Source organism: Pecten maximus, chromosome 7 (assembly GCF_902652985.1).
Source record: "Pecten maximus chromosome 7, xPecMax1.1, whole genome shotgun sequence".
NCBI classification, from domain to species: Eukaryota; Metazoa; Mollusca; class Bivalvia; order Pectinida; family Pectinidae; genus Pecten; species Pecten maximus.
In genome coordinates this window covers 5,284,464-5,305,711 of record NC_047021.1, presented here as the reverse complement: position 1 = coordinate 5,305,711, position 21,248 = coordinate 5,284,464, and the positions used below count along the sequence as shown (strand labels likewise).

The following is a 21,248-nucleotide window of genomic DNA, read 5'->3' as shown; positions in this document are numbered from 1 at the left end:
ATTATACAAAAAAGTCTTTATTAAAAATAAATGAACATATCTACTGTTGTATATATATCTTATAATGTAGGTCATATAAAACTACATACGGTATGTAAAACATACATGTATAAAGTAAAATATTTCACCATGACTGTAACAGATCCCATTAAACAACATGGAAAGTTTACATTACACAAACAAAACATAGGCTGTCGACTGGTGGACATCACACCTTAGCCAGGTAAAATGTCGACTGGTGAACGGCACAACTTACCCAGGTAAAATGTCAACCAGTGAACGGCACCCCTTACCCAGGTAAAATGTCAGCCAGTGAACGGCACACCTTACCCAGGTAAAATGTCAACCGGTGAACGGCACACCTTACCCAGGTAAAATGTCAACCAGTGAACGGCACCCCTTACCCAGGTAAAATGTCAACCAGTGAACGGCACACCTTACCCAGGTAAAATGTCAACCGGTGAACGGCACACCTTACCCAGGTAAAATGTCAACCAGTGAACGGCACACCTTACCCAGGTAAAATGTCAACCAGTGAACGGCACACCTTACCCAGGTAAAATGTCAACCGGTGAACGGCACACCTTACCAGGTAAAATGTCAACCAGTGAACGGCACACCTTACCCAGGTAAAATGTCAACCGGTGAACGGCACCCCTTACCCAGGTAAAATGTGAACAGGCGAACGGCACACCTTACCCAGGTAAAATGTCAACTGGTGAACGGCACACCTTACACAGGTAAAATGTCAACTGGTGAACGGCACACCTTACCCAGGTAAAATGTCAACCAGTGAATGCACACCTTACCCAGGTAAAATGTCAACCGGTGAACGGCACACCTTACCCAGGTAAAATGTCAACTGGTGAACGGCACACCTTACACAGGTAAAATGTCAACTGGTAAACGGCACACCTTACACAGGTAAAATGTCATCTGGTGAACGGCACACCTTACCAGGTAAAATGTCATCTGGGGAACGGCACACCTTACCCAGGTAAAATGTCAACCGGTGAGCGGCACACCTTACCCAGGTAAAATGTCAACCGGTGAACGGCACCCCTTACCCAGGTAAAATGTCAACAGGTGAACGGCACACCTTACCCAGGTAAAATGTCAACTGGTGAACGGCACACCTTACCCAGGTAAAATGTCAGCCAGTGAACGGCACACCTTACCCAGGTAAAATGTCAACTGGTGAACGGCACACCTTACACAGGTAAAATGTCAACCGGTGAACGGCACACCTTACCCAGGTAAAATGTCAACCGGTGAGCGGCACACCTTACACAGGTAAAATGTCAACCAGTGAACGGCACACCTTACCCAGGTAAAATGTCAACCGGTGAACCACACACCTTATCCAGGTAAAATGTCAACTGGTGAGCGGCACACCTTACCCAAGAAAAATGTCAACCGGTGAACGGCACACCTTTCACAGGTAAAATGTCAACTGGTGAACGGCACACCTTACACAGGTAAAATGTCAACTGAAGAACGGCACACCTTACCCAGGTAAAATACATTCATATATCTTTGGCTTCCTTCACAATTATTATAGACTGAAGTCACAACAATAAAGATTAGAATAAGATGATTTTGAAGGTGTTTGTTATGAAGTTAAGTGTAACCAGTACAGTTCATCCACACGTCTTCTCTTCTTTTATGTTTTGTTCATTAAAATCTGAAAGCTTGGTAAGCAAGACAGATGACAGATTTTAATACTGTCGCCCATGGCCTCCATCTACAGGACCATACTGGAGTCCTACAGTAACAGTGTCGACCTTAATGTAAAACATAAAAACAACTTACTAATGTAACACCATGTTCCTGTGATATGACAGCCCCGCTGGCCAAGACCTGTCATGGTAACCACATACGGCGAGTATGTTATGAAAATGACGTGTTGGTGATAGTAAATCTCTTCATACAAAAGTAATGGTAGCCAATTTTGAAAATATAAGGAAACCTTTTCATTTTCTACCTGAATCCTTTATCATTGTCTCTTTTTAAAAAACCTTGTAAACTGATCACTCAGTTACAGCAGCTGTTCTTCTCACGTTACCATGGTAACAACCTGTCATTAAGAAATGGTAGTTAAATGTGATCTCTACATTTGTCAGGATATGTCACTGGTAAAATGTCTCGTTTCTCCATGTGACATAGTTGTAAACTGATTCAATGGTATATTCTGTCTAGCTAACTCTTCCTTTAGCTTCCTTCTTGGCTCCAGGTAGAACTGAAATACATAAAGATATGGAAACAGTTAATGTTATAATACACTTGTGTCCAGGTATATCTGGGGAGTACTGTCAGAAGTCTTGTTAACTCTATAGGGGATTGTGAATGTCCCCAATGTGTCCTTACCTCTATAGAGTGTGAATGTCCCCAATGTACCCTTACCTCTATAGAGTGTGTGAATGTCCCCAATGTGTCCTTACCTCTATAGAGAGTGTGAATGTCCCCAATGTGTCCTTACCTCTATAGAGAGTGTGAATGTCCCCAATGTGTCCTTACCTCTATAGAGAGTGTGAATGTCCCCAATGTGTCCTTACCTCTATAGAGAGTGTGAATGTCCCCAATGTGTCCTTACCTCTATAGAGAGTGTGAAGGTCCCCAATGTGTCCTTACCTCTATAGAGAGTGTGAATGTCCCCAATGTGTCCTTACCTCTATAGAGAGTGTGAATGTCCCCAATGTGTCCTTACCTCTATAGAGAGTGTGATGGTCCCCAATGTGTCCTTACCTCTATAGAGAGTGTGAATGTCCCCAATGTGTCCTTACCTCTATAGAGAGTGTGAAGGTCCCCAATGTGTCCTTACCTCTATAGAGAGTGTGAATGTCCCCAATGTGTCCTTACCTCTATAGAGAGTGTGGATGTACCCTTACCTCTATAGAGTGTGTGAATGTCCCCAATGTGTCCTTACCTCTATAGAGTGTGTGAAGGTCCCCAATGTGTCCTTACCTCTATAGAGAGTGTGAAGGTCCCCAATGTGTCCTTACCTCTATAGAGAGTGTGAAGGTCCCCAATGTGTCCTTACCTCTATATAGAGTGTAAAGGTCCCCAATGTGTCCTTACCTCTATAGAGTGTGAATGTCCCCAATGTGTCCTTACCTCTATAGAGGGTGTGAAGGTCCCCAATGTGTCCTTACCTCTATAGAGAGTGTGAAGGTCCCCAATGTGTCCTTACCTCTATAGAGTGTGTGAATGTCCCCAATGTGTCCTTATCTCTATAGAGAGTGAAGGTCCCCAATGTGTCCTTATCTCTATAGAGAGTGTGAATGTCCCCAATGTGTCCTTACCTCTATAGAGAGTGTGAATGTCCCCAATGTGTCCTTACCTCTATAGAGTGTGAATGTCCCCAATGTGTCCTTACCTCTATAGAGAGTGTGAATGTCCCCAATGTGTCCTTATCTCTATAGAGAGTGTGAATGTCCCCAATGTGTCCTTACCTCTATAGAGAGTGTGATGGTCCCCAATGTGTCCTTACCTCTATAGAGAGTGTGAATGTCCCCAATGTGTCCTTATCTCTATAGAGAGTGTGAATGTCCCCAATGTGTCCTTACCTCTATAGAGAGTGTGATGGTCCCCAATGTGTCCTTACCTCTATAGAGAGTGTGAATGTCCCCAATGTGTCCTTACCTCTATAGAGAGTGTGAATGTCCCCAATGTGTCCTTACCTCTATAGAGAGTGTGAATGTCCCCAATGTGTCCTTACCTCTATAGAGAGTGTGAATGTCCCCAATGTGTCCTTACCTCTATAGAGAGTGTGAATGTCCCCAATGTGTCCTTACCTCTATAGAGAGTGTGAATGTCCCCAATGTGTCCTTACCTCTATAGAGAGTGTGAATGTCCCCAATGTGTCCTTACCTCTATAGAGAGTGTGAATGTCCCCAATGTGTCCTTACCTCTATAGAGAGTGTGAATGTCCCCAATGTGTCCTTACCTCTATAGAGAGTGTGAATGTCCCCAATGTGTCCTTACCTCTATAGAGAGTGTGAATGGTCCCCAATGTGTCCTTACCTCTATAGAGAGTGTGAATGGTCCCCAATGTGTCCTTACCTCTATAGAGAGTGTGAATGTCCCCAATGTGTCCTTACCTCTATAGAGAGTGTGATGGTCCCCAATGTGTCCTTACCTCTATAGAGAGTGAAGGTCCCCAATGTGTCCTTACCTCTATAGAGAGTGTGAATGTCCAATGTGTCCTTACCTCTATAGAGAGTGTGAATGTCCAATGTGTCCTTACCTCTATAGAGAGTGTGAATGGTCCCCAATGTGTCCTTACCTCTATAGAGAGTGTGAATGTCCCCAATGTGTCCTTACCTCTATAGAGAGTGTGAATGGTCCCCAATGTGTCCTTACCTCTATAGAGAGTGTGAATGGTCCCCAATGTGTCCTTACCTCTATAGAGAGTGTGATGGTCCCCAATGTGTCCTTACCTCTATAGAGAGTGTGAAGGTCCCCAATGTGTCCTTACCTCTATAGAGAGTGTGAATGGTCCCAATGTGTCCTTACCTCTATAGAGAGTGTGAATGTCCAATGTGTCCTTACCTCTATAGAGAGTGTGAATGTCCAATGTGTCCTTACCTCTATAGAGAGTGTGAATGTCCAATGTGTCCTTACCTCTATAGAGTGTGAATGTCCCCAATGTGTCCTTACCTCTATAGAGAGTGTGAATGTCCCCAATGTGTCCTTACCTCTATAGAGAGTGTGAATGTCCCCAATGTGTCCTTACCTCTATAGAGTGTGATGGTCCCCAATGTGTCCTTACCTCTATAGAGTGTGATGGTCCCCAATGTGTCCTTACCTCTATAGAGAGTGTGAATGTCCCCAATGTGTCCTTACCTCTATAGAGAGTGTGAATGTCCCCAATGTGTCCTTACCTCTATAGAGAGTGTGAAGGTCCCCAATGTGTCCTTACCTCTATAGAGAGTGTGAATGTCCCCAATGTGTCCTTACCTCTATAGAGGGTGTGATGGTCCCCAATGTGTCCTTACCTCTATAGAGAGTGTGAATGTCCCCAATGTGTCCTTACCTCTATAGAGTGTGAAGGTCCCCAATGTGTCCTTACCTCTATATAGAGTGTGAATGTCCCCAATGTGTCCTTACCTCTATAGAGAGTGTGAATGTCCCCAATGTGTCCTTACCTCTATAGAGAGTGTGAATGTCCCCACTGTGTCCTTACCTCTATAGAGAGTGTGAATGTCCCCAATGTGTCCTTACCTCTATAGAGAGTGTGAAGGTCCCCAATGTGTCCTTACCTCTATAGAGAGTGTGAAGGTCCCCAATGTGTCCTTACCTCTATAGAGAGTGTGATGGTCCCCAATGTGTCCTTACCTCTATAGAGTGTGTGATGGTCCCCAATGTGTCCTTACCTCTATAGAGTGTGAATGTCCCCAATGTGTCCTTACCTCTATAGAGAGTGTGAATGTCCCCAATGTGTCCTTACCTCTATAGAGAGTGTGAATGTCCCCAATGTGTCCTTACCTCTATAGAGAGTGTGATGGTCCCCAATGTGTCCTTACCTCTGTAGAGAGTGTGAATGTCCCCAATGTGTCCTTACCTCTATAGAGTGTGCAGGTCCCCGATGTGTCCTTACCTCTATAGAGAGTGTGATGGTCCCCAATGTGTCCTTACCTCTATAGAGAGTGTAAAGGTCCCAATGTGTCCTTACCTCTATAGAGAGTGTGAATGTCCCCAATGTGTCCTTACCTCTATAGAGAGTGTGAAGGTCCCCAATGTGTCCTTACCTCTATAGAGAGTGTGAATGTCCCCAATGTGTCCTTACCTCTATAGAGAGTGTAAAGGTCCCCAATGTGTCCTTACCTCTATAGAGAGTGTGAATGTCCCCAATGTGTCCTTACCTCTATAGAGAGTGTAAAGGTCCCCAATGTGTCCTTACCTCTATAGAGAGTGTAAAGGTCCCAATGTGTCCTTACCTCTATAGAGAGTGTAAAGGTCCCCAATGTGTCCTTACCTCTATAGAGAGTGTGAATGTCCCCAATGTGTCCTTACCTCTATAGAGAGTGTGATGGTCCCCAATGTGTCCTTACCTCTATAGAGAGTGTGATCTTCCCCAATGTGTCCTTACCTCTATAGAGAGTGTAAAGGTCCCCAATGTGTCCTTACCTCTATAGAGAGTGTGAATGTCCCAAAAGTGTCCTTACCTCTATAGAGAGTGTGAATGTCCCCAATGTGTCCTTACCTCTATAGAGAGTGTGAATGTCCCCAATGTGTCCTTACCTCTATAGAGTCTGAATGTCCCAAATGTGTCCTTACCTCTATAGAGAGTGTGAAGGTCCCCAATGTGTCCTTACCTCTATAGAGAGTGTGAAGGTCCCCAATGTGTCCTTACCTCTATAGAGAGTGTGAATGTCCCCAATGTGTCCTTACCTCTATAGAGTGTGATGGTCCCCAATGTGTCCTTACCTCTATAGAGAGTGTGAAGGTCCCCAATGTGTCCTTACCTCTATAGAGAGTGTGAATGTCCCCAATGTGTCCTTACCTCTATAGAGAGTGTGAATGTCCCCAATGTGTCCTTACCTCTATAGAGAGTGTGAATGTCCCCAATGTGTCCTTACCTCTATAGAGAGTGTGAATGTCCCCAATGTGTCCTTACCTCTATAGAGTGTGCATGTCCCCAATGTGTCCTTACCTCTATAGAGAGTGTGAATGTCCCAATGTGTCCTTACCTCTATAGAGAGTGTGATGGTCCCCAATGTGTCCTTACCTCTATAGAGAGTGTGATCTTCCCCAATGTGTCCTTACCTCTATAGAGAGTGTGATGGTCCCCAATGTGTCCTTACCTCTATAGAGAGTGAAGGTCCCCAATGTGTCCTTACCTCTATAGAGAGTGTGAATGTCCCCAATGTGTCCTTACCTCTATAGAGAGTGTGAATGTCCCCAAATGTGTCCTTACCTCTATAGAGAGTGTGAATGTCCCCAATGTGTCCTTACCTCTATAGAGGGTGTGAAGGTCCCCAATGTGTCCTTACCTCTATATAGAGTGTGATGGTCCCCAATGTGTCCTTACCTCTATAGAGAGTGTGATGGTCCCCAATGTGTCCTTACCTCTATAGAGAGTGAAGGTCCCCAATGTGTCCTTACCTCTATAGAGAGTGTGAATGTCCCCAATGTGTCCTTACCTCTATAGAGAGTGTGAATGTCCCAAAAGTGTCCTTACCTCTATAGAGAGTGTGAATGTCCCCAATGTGTCCTTACCTCTATAGAGAGTGTGAATGTCCCAAAAGTGTCCTTACCTCTATAGAGAGTGTGAAGGTCCCCAATGTGTCCTTACCTCTATAGAGGGTGTGAAGGTCCCCAATGTGTCCTTACCTCTATATAGAGTGTGATGGTCCCCAATGTGTCCTTACCTCTATAGAGAGTGTGATGGTCCCAATGTGTCCTTACCTCTATAGAGAGTGATCTTCCCCAATGTGTCCTTACCTCTATAGAGAGTGTGAATGTCCCCAATGTGTCCTTACCTCTAGAGAGAGTGTGAATGTCCCCAATGTGTCCTTACCTCTATAGAGGGTGTGAAGGTCCCCAATGTGTCCTTACCTCTTTAGAGAGTGTGAATGTCCCCAATGTGTCCTTACCTCTATAGAGAGTGTGAATGTCCCCAATGTGTCCTTACATCTATAGAGAGTGTGAAGGTCCCCAATGTGTCCTTACCTCTATAGAGAGTGTCAAGGTCCCCAATGTGTCCTTACCTCTATAGAGATTGTGATGGTCCCCAATGTGTCCTTACCTCTATAGAGAGTGTGAATGTCCCCAATGTGTCCTTACCTCTATAGAGTGTGAATGTCCCCAATGTGTCCTTACCTCTATAGAGAGTGTGAATGTCCCCAATGTGTCCTTACCTCTATAGAGAGTGTGAATGTCCCCAATGTGTCCTTACCTCTATAGAGAGTGTGAATGTCCCCAATGTGTCCTTACCTCTATAGAGAGTGTGATGGTCCCCAATGTGTCCTTACCTCTATAGAGAGTGTGAATGTCCCCAATGTGTCCTTACCTCTATAGAGAGTGTGATGGTCCCCAATGTGTCCTTACCTCTATAGAGAGTGTGAATGTCCCCAATGTGTCCTTACCTCTATAGAGAGTGTGATGGTCCCCAATGTGTCCTTACCTCTATAGAGTGTGAATGTCCCCAATGTCTCCTTACCTCTATAGAGAGTGTGAATGTCCCCAATGTGTCCTTACCTCTATAGAGTGTGATGGTCCCCAATGTGTCCTTACCTCTATAGAGAGTGTGATGGTCCCCAATGTGTCCTTACCTCTATAGAGAGTGTGAATGTCCCCAATGTGTCCTTACCTCTATAGAGAGTGTGATGGTCCCCAATGTCTCCTTACCTCTATAGAGAGTGTGAATGTCCCCAATGTGTCCTTATCTCTATAGAGAGTGTGATGGTCCCCAATGTGTCCTTACCTCTATAGAGAGTGTGAAGGTCCCCAATGTGTCCTTACCTCTATAGAGAGTGTGAATGTCCCCAATGTGTCCTTATCTCTATAGAGTGTGAATGTCCCCAATGTGTCCTTACCTCTATACAGAGTGTGATGGTCCCCAATGTGTCCTTACCTCTATAGAGAGTGTGAATGTCCCCAATGTGTCCTTATCTCTATAGAGAGTGTGAAGGTCCCCAATGTGTCCTTACCTCTATAGAGAGTGTGAATGTCCCCAATGTGTCCTTATCTCTATAGAGAGTGTGATGGTCCCCAATGTGTCCTTACCTCTATAGAGAGTGTGAAGGTCCCCAATGTGTCCTTACCTCTATAGAGGGTGTGAAGGTCCCCAATGTGTCCTTACCTCTATAGAGAGTGTGGATGTCCCCAATGTGTCCTTACCTCTATAGAGAGTGTGATGGTCCCCAATGTGTCCTTACCTCTATATAGAGTGTAAAGGTCCCCAATGTGTCCTTACCTCTATAGAGAGTGTGATGGTCCCCAATGTGTCCTTACCTCTATAGAGAGTGTGATGGTCCCCAATGTGTCCTTACCTCTATAGAGAGTGTGATGGTCCCCAATGTGTCCTTACCTCTATAGAGAGTGTGAATGTCCCCAATGTGTCCTTACCTCTGTAGAGAGTGTGAATGTCCCCAATGTGTCCTTACCTCTATATAGAGTGTGATGGTCCCCAATGTGTCCTTACCTCTATAGAGAGTGTGAAGGTCCCCAATGTGTCCTTACCTCTATATAGAGTGTAAAGGTCCCCAATGTGTCCTTACCTCTATAGAGGGTGTGAATGTCCCCAATGTGTCCTTACCTCTATAGAGGGTGTGATGGTTCCCAATGTGTCCTTACCTCTATAGAGAGTGTGAATGTCCCCAATGTGTCCTTACCTCTATAGAGGGTGTGATGGTCCCCAATGTGTCCTTACCTCTATAGAGAGTGTGAATGTCCCCAATGTGTCCTTATCTCTATAGAGAGTGTGAATGTCCCCAATGTGTCCTTACCTCTATAGAGAGTGTGAATGTCCCCAATGTGTCCTTACCTCTATAGAGAGTGTGAATGTCCCCAATGTGTCCTTACCTCTATAGAGAGTGTGAAGGTCCCCAATGTGTCCTTACCTCTATAGAGAGTGTGATGGTCCCCAATGTGTCCTTACCTCTATAGAGAGTGTGAATGTCCCCAATGTGTCCTTACCTCAGTAGTGAGTCTGAAGGTCCCCCAATGTATTCCTATGGAGTTTTTAGATCGTATCATTTGATGTAAGAGAACCGCTTCCTTTGGATTGATGTGGCTCATTTTCATAAACCACCTGGAATTTAAAACAAAGATGATCACACGTGCATTATTATGTCATGTACAATAACTTTTATAAGGATAAGTTTTATCTGAAGAAGTTGAAGAAGACAGAACAATGAAATGGATCACAAAGAAATACAATGTATTCTGGGATGATTTAGTGAGCAAGCAATCATTGGTTTTATAGCACCATTCAGAGACCACAAATATGAGATGGGAAGAGTTGCTGGAGACTTACCTGAGTGTGTAACCTCTATATGACTGGTTGTCAGGGTGATTGGCCTGTAGGCTTACCTTAGTTTATAGGCCCCCTATAGGAATAGTTGTCAGGGTGATAGACCTGTAGACATACCTTGGTTTGTTGGCCCCCTATAGGGATAGTTGTCAGGGTGATTGGCCTGTAGACATACATTGGTTTGTAGGCCCCCTATAGGGATAGTTGTCAGGGTGATTGGCCTGTAGACATACATTGGTTTGTAGGCCCCCTATAGGAATAGTTGTCAGGGTGATTGGCCTGTAGACATGACTTGGTTTATAGACCCTCTATAGGAATAGTTGTCAGGGTGATTGGCCTGTAGGCTTACCTTGGTTTGTAGGCCCTCTATAGGAATAGTTGTCAGGGTGATTGGTCTGTAGACATACATTGGTTTATAGGCCCCCTATAGGAATAGTTGTCAGGGTGATTGGCCTGTAGGCTTACATTGGTTTGTAGGCCCTCTTTAGGAATAGTTTTCAGGGTGATAGACCTGTAGACATACCTTGGTTTGTAGGCCTTCTATAGGAATAGTTGTCAAGGTGATTGGCCTGTAAAGCTTACCTTGGTTTGTAGGCCCTCCATAGGAATAGTTGCCAGGGTGATTGGCCTGTAGGCTTACCTTGGTTTGTAGGCCCTCTTTAGGAATAGTTTTCAGGGTGATAGACCTGTAGACATACCTTGGTTTATAGGCCCCCTATAGGAATAGTTGTCAGGGTGATTGGCCTGTAGACATGACTTGGTTTATAGGCCCTCTATAGGAATAGTTGTCAGGGTGATTGGCCTGTAGGCTTACCTTGGTTTGTAGGCCCTCTATAGGAATAGTTGTCAGGGTGATTGGCCTGTAGATATGACTTGGTTTATAGGCCCTCTATAGGAATAGTTGTCAGGGTGATTGGCCTGTAGACATGACTTGGTTTATAGGCCCCCCTATAGGAATAGTTGTCAGGGGGATTGGCCTGTAGACTGACCTTGGTTTATAGACCCTCTATAAGAATAGTTGTCAGGGTTATTGGCCTGTAGACATAACTTGGTTTATAGGCCCTCTATAGGAATACTTGTCAGGGTGATTGGCCTGTAGACATACCTTGGTTTATAGGCCCTCTATAGGAATAGTTGTCGGGTGATTGGCCTGTAGGCTTACCTTGGTTTGTAGGCCCTCTATAGGAATAGTTGTCAGGGTGATTGGCCTGTAGACATGACTTGGTTTATATACCCTCTATAGGAATAGTTGTCAGGGTGATTGGCCTGTAGACATGACTTGGTTTATAGGCCCTCTATAGGAATAGTTGTCAGGGTGATTGGCCTGTAGACATGACTTGGTTTATAGGCCCTCTATAGGAATAGTTGTCAGGGTGATTGGCCTGTAGACATACCTTGGTTTATAGGCCCCCTATAGGAATAGTTGTCAGGGTGATTGGCCTGTAGGCTTACATTGGTTTGTAGGCCCTCTTTAGGAATAGTTTTCAGGGTGATAGACCTGTAGACATACCTTGGTTTGTAGGCCTTCTATAGGAATAGTTGTCAGGGTGATTGGCCTGTAGACATACATTGGTTTGTAGGCCCCCTATAGGAATAGTTGTCAGGGTGATTGGCCTGTAAAGCTTACCGTGGTTTGTAGGCCCTCTATAGGAATAGTTGTCAGGGTGATTGGCCTGTAGGCTTACCTTGGTTTGTAGGCCCTCTTTAGGAAAAGTTTTCAGGGTGATAGACCTGTAGACATACCTTGGTTTATAGGCCCCCTATAGGAATAGTTGTGAGGGTAATTGGCCTGTAGACATAACTTGGTTTATAGGCCCTCTATAGGAATAGTTGTGAGGGTGATTGGCCTGTAGGCTTACCTTGGTTTGTAGGCCCTCTATAGGAATAGTTGTCAGGGTGATTGGCCTGTAGATATGACTTGGTTTATAGGCCCTCTATAGGAATAGTTGTCAGGGTGTTTGGCCTGTAGACATGACTTGGTTTATAGGCCCCCTATAGGAATAGTTGTCAGGGGGATTGGCCTGTAGACTGACCTTAGTTTATAGACCCTCTATAGGAATAGTTGTCAGGGTGATTGGCCTGTAGACATGACTTGGTTTATAGACCCTCTATAGGAATAGTTGTCAGGGTGATTGGCCTGTAGGCTTACCTTGGTTTGTAGGCCCCCTATAGGAATAGTTGTCAGGGTGATTGGCCTGTAGACATGACTTGGTTTATAGGCCCTCTATAGGAATAGTTGTCAGGGTTATTGGCCTGTAGACATAACTTGGTTTATAGGCCCTCTATAGGAATAGTTGTCAGGGTGATTGGCCTGTAGACATACCTTGGTTTATAGGCCCTCTATAGGAATAGTTGTCGGGTGATTGGCCTGTAGGCTTACCTTGGTTTGTAGGCCCTCTATAGGAATAGTTGTCAGGGTGATTGGCCTGTAGACATGACTTGGTTTATATACCCTCTATAGGAATAGTTGTCAGGGTGATTGGCCTGTAGACATGACTTGGTTTATAGGCCCTCTATAGGAATAGTTGTCAGGGGGATTGGCCTGTAGACATAACTTGGTTGATAGGCCCTCTATAGGAATAGTTGTCAGGGTGATTGGCCTGTAGACATGACTTGGTTTATAGGCCCTCTATAGGAATAGTTGTCAGGGTGATTGGCCTGTAGACATACCTTGGTTTATAGGCCCTCTATAGGAATAGTTGTCAGGGTGATTGGCCTGTAGGCTTACCTTGGTTTGTAGGCCCCCTATAGGAATAGTTGTCAGGGTGATTGGCCTGTAGACATAACTTGGTTTGTAGGTCCTCTATAGGAATAGTTGTCAGGGTGATTGGCCTGTAGGCTTACATTGGTTTGTAGGCCCTCTATAGGAATAGTTGTCAGGGGGATTGGCCTGAAGACATGACTTGGTTTATAGGCCCTCTATAGGAACAGTTGTCAGGGTGATTGGCCTGTAGACATGACTTGGTTTATAGGCCCTCTATAGGAATAGTTGTCAGGGTGATTGGCCTGTAGACATACCTTGGTTTATAGGCCCTCTATAGGAATAGTTGTCAGGGTGATTGGCCTGTAGGCTTACATTGGTTTGTAGGCCCTCTATAGGAATAGTTGTCAGGGAGATTGGCCTGAAGACATGACTTGGTTTATAGGCCCTCTATAGGAATAGTTGTCAGGGTGATTGGCCTGTAGACATGACTTGGTTTATAGGCCCTCTATAGGAATAGTTGTCAGGGTGATTGGCCTGTAGACATACCTTGGTTTATAGGCCCCCTATAGGAATAGTTGTCAGGGTGATTGGCCTGTAGACATGACCTTGGTTTGTAGGTCCTCTATAGGAATAGTTGTCAGGGTGATTGGCCTGTAGACATGACTTGGTTTATAGGCCCTCTATAGGAATAGTTGTCAGGGGGATTGGCCTGTAGACTTACCTTGGTTTATAGACCCTCTATAGGAATAGTTGTCAGGGTGATTGGCCTGTAGGCTTACCTTAGTTTATAGGCCCCCTATAGGAATAGTTGTCAGGGTGATTGGTCTGTAGACTTACCTTGGTTTGTAGGCCCTCTATAGGAATAGTTGTCAGGGTGATTGGCCTGTAGACATAACTTGGTTTATAGGCCCCCTATAGGAATAGTTGTCAGGGTGATTGGCCTGAAGACATGACTTGGTTTATAGGCCCTCTATAGGAATAGTTGTCAGGGTGATTGGCCTGTAGACATGACTTGGTTTATAGGCCCTCTATAGGAATAGTTGTCAGGGTGATTGGCCTGTAGGCTTACATTGGTTTATAGGTCCTCTATAGGAATAGTTGTCAGGGTGATTGGCCTGTAGACATGACTTGGTTTATAGGCCCTCTATAGGAATAGTTGTCAGGGTGATTGGCCTGTAGACATACCTTGGTTTATAGGCCCCCTATAGGAATAGTTGTCAGGGTGATTGGCCTGTAGACATAACTTGGTTTGTAGGTCCTCTATAGGAATAGTTGTCAGGGTGATTGGCCTGTAGACATGACTTGGTTTATAGGCCCTCTATAGGAATAGTTGTCAGGGTGATTGGCCTGTAGGCTTACCATGGTTTGTAGGCCCCCTATAGGAATAGTTGTCAGGGTGATTGGCCTGTAGGCTTACATTGGTTTGTAGGCCCTCTATAGGAATAGTTGTCAGGGGGATTGGCCTGAAGACATGACTTGGTTTATAGGCCCTCTATAGGAATAGTTGTCAGGGTGATTGGCCTGTAGACATGACTTGGTTTATAGGCCCTCTATAGGAATAGTTGTCAGGGTGATTGGCCTGTAGACATACCTTGGTTTATAGGCCCTCTATAGGAATAGTTGTCAGGGTGATTGGCCTGTAGGCTTACATTGGTTTGTAGGCCCTCTATAGGAATAGTTGTCAGGGTGATTGGCCTGTAGACATACCTTGGTTTATAGGCCCCCTATAGGAATAGTTGTCAGGGTGATTGGCCTGTAGACATACCTTGGTTTATAGGCCCTCTATAGGAATAGTTGTCAGGGTGATTGGCCTGTAGGCTTACATTGGTTTATAGGCCCTCTATAGGAATAGTTGTCAGGGTGATTGGCCTGTAGACATGACTTGGTTTATAGGCCCTCTATAGGAATAGTTGTCAGGGTGATTGGCCTGTAGACATACCTTGGTTTATAGGCCCCCTATAGGAATAGTTGTCAGGGTGATTGGCCTGTAGACATGACCTTGGTTTGTAGGTCCTCTATAGGAATAGTTGTCAGGGTGATTGGCCTGTAGACATGACTTGGTTTATAGGCCCTCTATAGGAATAGTTGTCAGGGGGATTGGCCTGTAGACTTACCTTGGTTTATAGACCCTCTATAGGAATAGTTGTCAGGGTGATTGGCCTGTAGGCTTACCTTAGTTTATAGGCCCCCTATAGGAATAGTTGTCAGGGTGATTGGCCTGTAGACATAACTTGGTTTATAGGCCCCCTATAGGAATAGTTGTCAGGGTGATTGGCCTGTAGACATGACTTAGTTTATAGGCCCTCTATAGGAATAGTTGTCAGGGTGATTGGCCTGTAGACATAACTTGGTTTATAGGCCCCCTATAGGAATAGTTGTCAGGGTGATTGGCCTGTAGACATGACTTAGTTTATAGGCCCTCTATAGGAATAGTTGTCAGGGTGATTGGCCTGTAGGCTTACCTTGGTTTATAGGCCATCTTTAGGAATAGTTTTCAGGGTGATAGACCTGTAGACATACCTTGGTTTATAGGCCCCCTATAGGAATAGTTGTCAGGGCGATAGGCCTGTAGGCTTACCTTGGTTTATAGGCCCCCTATAAGAATAGTTGTCAGGGTGATTGGTCAGTAGACTTACCTTGGTTTGTAGGCCACCTATAGGAATAGTTGTCAGGGTGATTGGCCTGTAGATTTACCTTGGTTCATAGGCCCCTATAGGAATAGTTGTGAGGGTGATTGGCCTGTAGATTTACCTTGGTTCCTAGGCCCTCTATAAGAATAGTTGTCAGGGTGATTGGCCTGTATACTTACCTTGGTTCATAGGCTCCTATTGGAATGGCTGCCAGGGTAAAAGGACCATAAAGATGACCAATTTGTGAGAAGACATCACAAAATGCAGTATCTCCAACAAAGTAAAAACTGGTGTCTCCTTTCCTCATCACCCATCCTCCCCACAATACCTGTATATGATGACATCACTTGTTAAACATATTTATATGTGTTACTTTACTGTTGTTGATCTTTTTTAAGCTGCTATTTCTCTATTTAACAGGATAATGCTATTGATAATGTATTTTATATTTTTGTTTATTGTACCAAATCCATCAGTACATTAATGTTTATATTGTTGTTTACTCAAGCTACATCAATCAATACATTACTGTTTACTCTAGCTATACCCATCAGTACATTAATGTTTTCTCTAGCTTTACCCATCAGTACATTATTGTTTACTCTAGCTATACCCATCAGTACATTAATGTTTACTCTAGCTATACCCATCAGTACATTACTGTTTACTCTAGCTACACACATCAGTACATTATTGTTTACCCTAGCTACATCCATCAGTACATTAATGTTTTCTCTAGCTATACACATCAGTACATTATTGTTTACTCTAGCTACACACATCAGTACATTAATGTTTTCTCTAGCTACACACATCAGTACATTACTGTTTACTCTAGCTACACCCATCAGTACATTACTGTTTACTCTAGCTACACCCATCAGTACATTACTGTTTACTCTAGCTACACCCATCAGTACATTACTGTTTACTCTAGCTACACCCATCAGTACATTACTGTTTACTCTAGCTACACACATCAGTACATTACTGTTTACTCTAGCTACATACATAAGTACATTACTGTTTACTCTAGCTACACCCATCAGTACATTACTGTTTTCTCTAGCTACACCCATCAGTACATTACTGTTTACTCTAGCTACACCCATCAGTACATTAATGTTTTCTCTAGCTACACACATCAGTACATTACTGTTTACTCTAGCTACACACATCAGTACATTACTGTTTACACTAGCTATACCCATCAGCACATTACTGTTTACTCTAGCTACACCCATCAGTACATTACTGTTTACTCTAGCAGTAGCTACACCCATCAGTACATTACTGTTTACTCTAGCTACACCCATCAGTACATTACTGTTTACTCTAGCTACAACCATCAATAAATTACTGTTTACTCTAGCTATACCCAATCAGTACATTACTGTTTACTCTAGCTACACCTATCAGTACATTAATGTTTACTCTAGCTATACCCATCAGTACATTAATGTTTTCTCTAGCTACACACATCAGTACATTACTGTTTACTCTAGCTACACCCATCAGTACATTACTGTTTACTCTAGCTACACCCATCAGTACATTAATGTTTTCTCTAGCTACACCCATCAGTACATTAATGCTTACTCTAGCTATACCCATCAGTACATTACTGTTTACTCTAGCTACACCCATCAGTACATTACTGTTTACTCTAGCTATACCCATCAGTACATTACTGTTTACTCTAGCTATACCTATCAGTACATTAATGATTATTCTAGTTACACCTATTAGGCCACTAATTTTCATATTGTTGTTTAAATTGCTGTTTATTGTATCATTTGTGATATCACAGACTGATACAGCCAATGATTACAGAGTTTTAGACAAAAATAAATTGTCATTAATATAATATCACTTACCCTATTGGTGTCCGTAATGCCTCTCCTACACCAGTGTTGAGATGGGACAAATGTGAAGCGTGTGCCATCTCCAAGGGGAGACAAGCTCTCCCACCAGGTAAGCTCCCTGACATTCCCACAACCACTTTGTTGAAACCACTCTTTAATCCCTACTGGGGTCAACCATTGCAGATTCTCCCCAAATCTGTGATTTAATTCAACAACTGATCGATAGTCAAGATGGTCATAATGGTTGTGGCTAATTAAAATCACATCTATTCTTGGAAGGTCTTCTATTGCCATGGCAACAGGACGGTATCTTTTAAAGCTCCTTGGAGAGAGACTTGGCACAGGAAAGGTGGTGTCTCCAAAGACAGGGTCAGTTAATATGTTGATGCCATTCATCTGAATGAGGAGACTAGCATGTCCGAGCCAGGTTGCCTGGATACCAGAGGTCGGAGGGTCAGCCAAGGACGCTGGGTTTGGAGATAGTACTGGCAATGTACTGTCCAACTCCTAAAAGAATGCTTAACTCATCAACCCAATTCTGCTCAACATCTCTATAGCTGTCTTATTACATTAAACTAACCTAATGTTCTTCAGACATTAAAGACTTACAGATGATGATATATCATCTATTCAAAATGCAACAATCATACATGCACGCACCCATTCAAATTGGAGATAACATTTACTGGAATACAATTTATTACATGATTTATAACTTGCTCACATATTAGAGTTCATTGAGGTTGCTGTGTAATATCTATTAAAGCTCTGACATACCTGTGGGCTGGGTATGGAACTTTGGTCCTTCTCTTGTAAGACTTTCCTTAGAGTTCTGAATGAGGGCATTTCCCACGTCCTCCAGGGGCTAACATATCGACCATTCAGGTACAGAGGTTTGGCACACTGGATGTCGGTTGATGAGTTGGCCAAACATCGATAAATTCTGAAGAGAAATGTATTTTGGTATTACTTTATTATTCTAGCTTTAATTCGGGTACCAGTGTCGGTACCCCTGAGGCAAATAATTGTGAAAAAACAATCTCTTGGTGCTTCACAGATCTCATGGATGGACCTTTACCATGTTGATATAGTAATTAGGAACACAGACAAACCTACAACTGACTTAACAAAATCAGTTAAAATGTAAATTCATATAATATTTTTTAATAATAAGTATCCCTTAAAGACAGATCAGGGAAAGCTCCAGTAGAGACCAGGTAACCTTATAAATTACAGATTTTTTTATTGGCCTAGATGTTCCTGCAGAATGAATATTATATACAAATGTAGATTTAAAACAAAATGAATCTGTTACATCATGGACACAGGATTACAGTTACCTCAGTGTCTATATCAATTTATCATTTAAAAAAATATCTATGTTGATTTTAAGAAAGCAATATTCAGGTGTTCATTGTTAATCAAATTGTCACACCTGATTTCATAATCATTTACAATCCTTCTTTCCATTGACAGGATTTAGAATTGTTCAGCATCAGCTTTAGAAAATAGTGGCCATGGTAAAGTGAAGCGCCCTGCCCCACCCTAAATTTCCTGACCCCCAGTCATTTTTTTGTGTGTTAATGTGTTTAAAGGAATTATATAGTGTAATTTGAAAAAGATTGGGCAAAAAAAAGTGAATTAGTAAGAAAATAGTGAAATGCTTCACTTTACCATAGCCTTGGTAAATTGAAGCACCCAGTGCCCCACTCTAAATTTTTGTGTTATCAGATGTAGAGAAATAACTAAGCTACAGTTGTAATAGATAAAAAAAAGTTGTGTAAAGAAGTGGCTTCACTTTACCATGTGGGGGGGTTCACTTTACCATTATGGTAACGGGTGTTTTTTTTTTTAAAGCGCTTTATAAAAAATTCCAATGGTGTATCGGTGCATAAACAGACAAGAAATGATGTTACAAATTAAAATTAGACAATTTCATTATAACTTTAGTTCCTGACCCCAGTGTGTTGGTCCCCTCTGGTTATAAAGTCCGTGGGAGTCTTTTAATAAACGAACAACAAGTTTAATACATTTAATTGGTTTCAGAAGTGTTTTGAGTTTTTGATATGACTAATGTACGATTTGTACAAGTAAATGGTAATTATTACCAGGATTTTTTTATAGGCCTATAAGGCCCAATGAGGGGTAACAGATCTTGCAGACACACCAGATTATGGGAAATGTGCTTATGTAGAATGCCGTGGATGGATTTTTCGACTTTAGTTTGACAGTACATCTACTTCAAAATATTGACTAACCTGATAAACTGCCCCAAAGACCGCTGGAAACATGTTCGAGAAACTGATGTAATGTTCATGACGACTCTGTTCCATATTCAGGGTGGTAGAGAATTTGTGTATCCCGAGCCGAGCCCGAGCCGAAGACCCGAGCCCGAGCTTTGGATATTTCCGTTTTTCTCCTTCATTACTGAATGGATTAAAGTGATTTTTTCTACAAAGATTTGATTTCAGGTTTTAAATCAATCCGTGTAAGTGGATTTTCTTAAAATGTATTTTAACGTCCTAAATCGACGATTTTCATTTTTAGGGGGAGAATTTGTGTAGCCCGCAATCAAGCGTGACTATTCATGTTTTTAGCCCACCATCATCAGATGGTGGGCTATTCAAATCGCCCTGCGTCCGTGGTCCGTCGTCCGTCCGTCCGTCCGTCCGTCCCTCCGTCCGTCCGTAAACAATTCTTGTTATCGCTAATCCTCAGAAAGTACTGAAGGGATCTTTCTCAAATTTCATATGTGGGTTCCCCTTGGTGCCTAGTTATGCATATTGCATTTTGAGACCAATCGGAAAACAACATGGCCGACAGGCAGCCATCTTGGATTTTGACAATTGAAGTTTGTTATCGCTATTTCTGAGAAAGTGCTGAAGAGATCTTTCTCAAATTTCATATGTAGGCTCCCCTTGGTGCCTAGTTATGCATATTGCATTTTGAGACCAATCGGAAAACAACATGGCCGACAGGCAGCCATCTTGGATTTTGACAATTGAAGTTTGTTATCGCTATTTCTGAGAAAGTACTGAAGGGATCTTTCTCAAATTTCATATGTAGGCTCCCCTTGGTGCCTAGTTATGCATATTGCATTTTGAGACCAATCGGAAAACAACATGGCCGATAGGCAGCCATCTTGGATTTTGATAATTGAAGTTTGTTATCGCTATTTCTGAGAAAGTACTGAAGGGATCTTTCTCAAATTTCATATGTAGGCTCCCCCTGGTGCCTAGCTATGCATATTACATTTTGAGACCAATCGGAAAACAACATGGCCGACAGGCAGCCATCTTGGATTTTGACAATTGAAGTTTGTTTTCGCTATTTCTGAGAAAGTTATGAAGGGATCTTTCTCAAATTTCATATGTATGTTTCCCTTGGTGCCTAGTTATGCATATTGCATTTTGAGACCTATCGGAAAACAACATGGCCGACAGGCAGCCATCTTGGATTTTGACAATTGAAGTTTAATATCGCTATTTCTGAGAAAGTACTGAAGGGATCTTTCTCAAATTTCATATGTAGATTTCCCTTGGTGCCTAGTTATGCATATTGCATATTGAGACCGATTGGAAAACAAACATGGCCGACAGGCAGCCATCTTGGATTTTGACAATTGAAGTTTGTTATCGCTATTTCTGAGAAAGTACTGAAGGGATCTTTCTCAAATTTCATATGTAGGTTTCCCTTGGTGCCTAGTTATGCATATTGCATTTTGAGACCTATCGGAAAACAACATGGCCGGCAGGCAGCCATCTTGGATTTTGACAATTGAAGTTTGTTATCGCTATTTCTGAGAAAGTACTGAAGGGATCTTTCTCAAATTTCATATATAGGTTCCCCTTGGTGCCTAGTTATGCATATTACATTTTGAGACCTATCAGAAAACAACATGGCCGACAGGCAGCCATCTTAGATTTTGACAATTGAAGTTTGTTATCGCTATTTCTCAGAAAGTACTGAAGGGATCTTTCTCAAATTTTCGTATTTAGGTCCAATTGAAGTTTGTTATCGCTATTTTACAGAAGGTGCTGAAGGGATCTTTCTCAAATTTCATATGTAGG

The 21,248-nt window shown here is 42.8% G+C and overlaps 1 protein-coding gene across 1 annotated transcript; it reads right to left on the bottom strand.

Moving 5' to 3' along the window:
* On the bottom strand, positions 1 to 19,511 carry LOC117331409 (N-acyl-phosphatidylethanolamine-hydrolyzing phospholipase D-like). The gene is made up of 6 exons (XM_033890114.1): positions 19,437 to 19,511; positions 17,956 to 18,121; positions 17,191 to 17,685; positions 15,493 to 15,641; positions 9,643 to 9,757; positions 1 to 2,239 (listed from the first exon to the last, which is right to left on the bottom strand). The coding sequence occupies exons 1-6, from the start codon at positions 19,493 to 19,495 to the stop codon at positions 2,120 to 2,122; spliced, it is 1,104 nt and encodes a 367-aa protein (XP_033746005.1). The 5' UTR covers positions 19,496 to 19,511; the 3' UTR covers positions 1 to 2,119.
* Positions 19,512 to 21,248: the final 1,737 nt, after the last annotated feature.

Excerpts from the sequence above, each read along its gene's own strand:
- LOC117331409 (XM_033890114.1), bottom strand. The coding sequence starts at position 19,495 with ATGAACATTACATCAGTTTCTCGAACATGTTTCCAGCGGTCTTTGGGG. Across the intron at positions 17,686-17,955 it reads GTTCCATACCCAGCCCACAG|GAGTTGGACAGTACATTGCC; the intron begins GTATGTCAGAGC and ends GCATTCTTTTAG. Across the intron at positions 9,758-15,492 it reads ATAGGAGCCTATGAACCAAG|GTGGTTTATGAAAATGAGCC; the intron begins GTAAGTATACAG and ends TTTAAATTCCAG.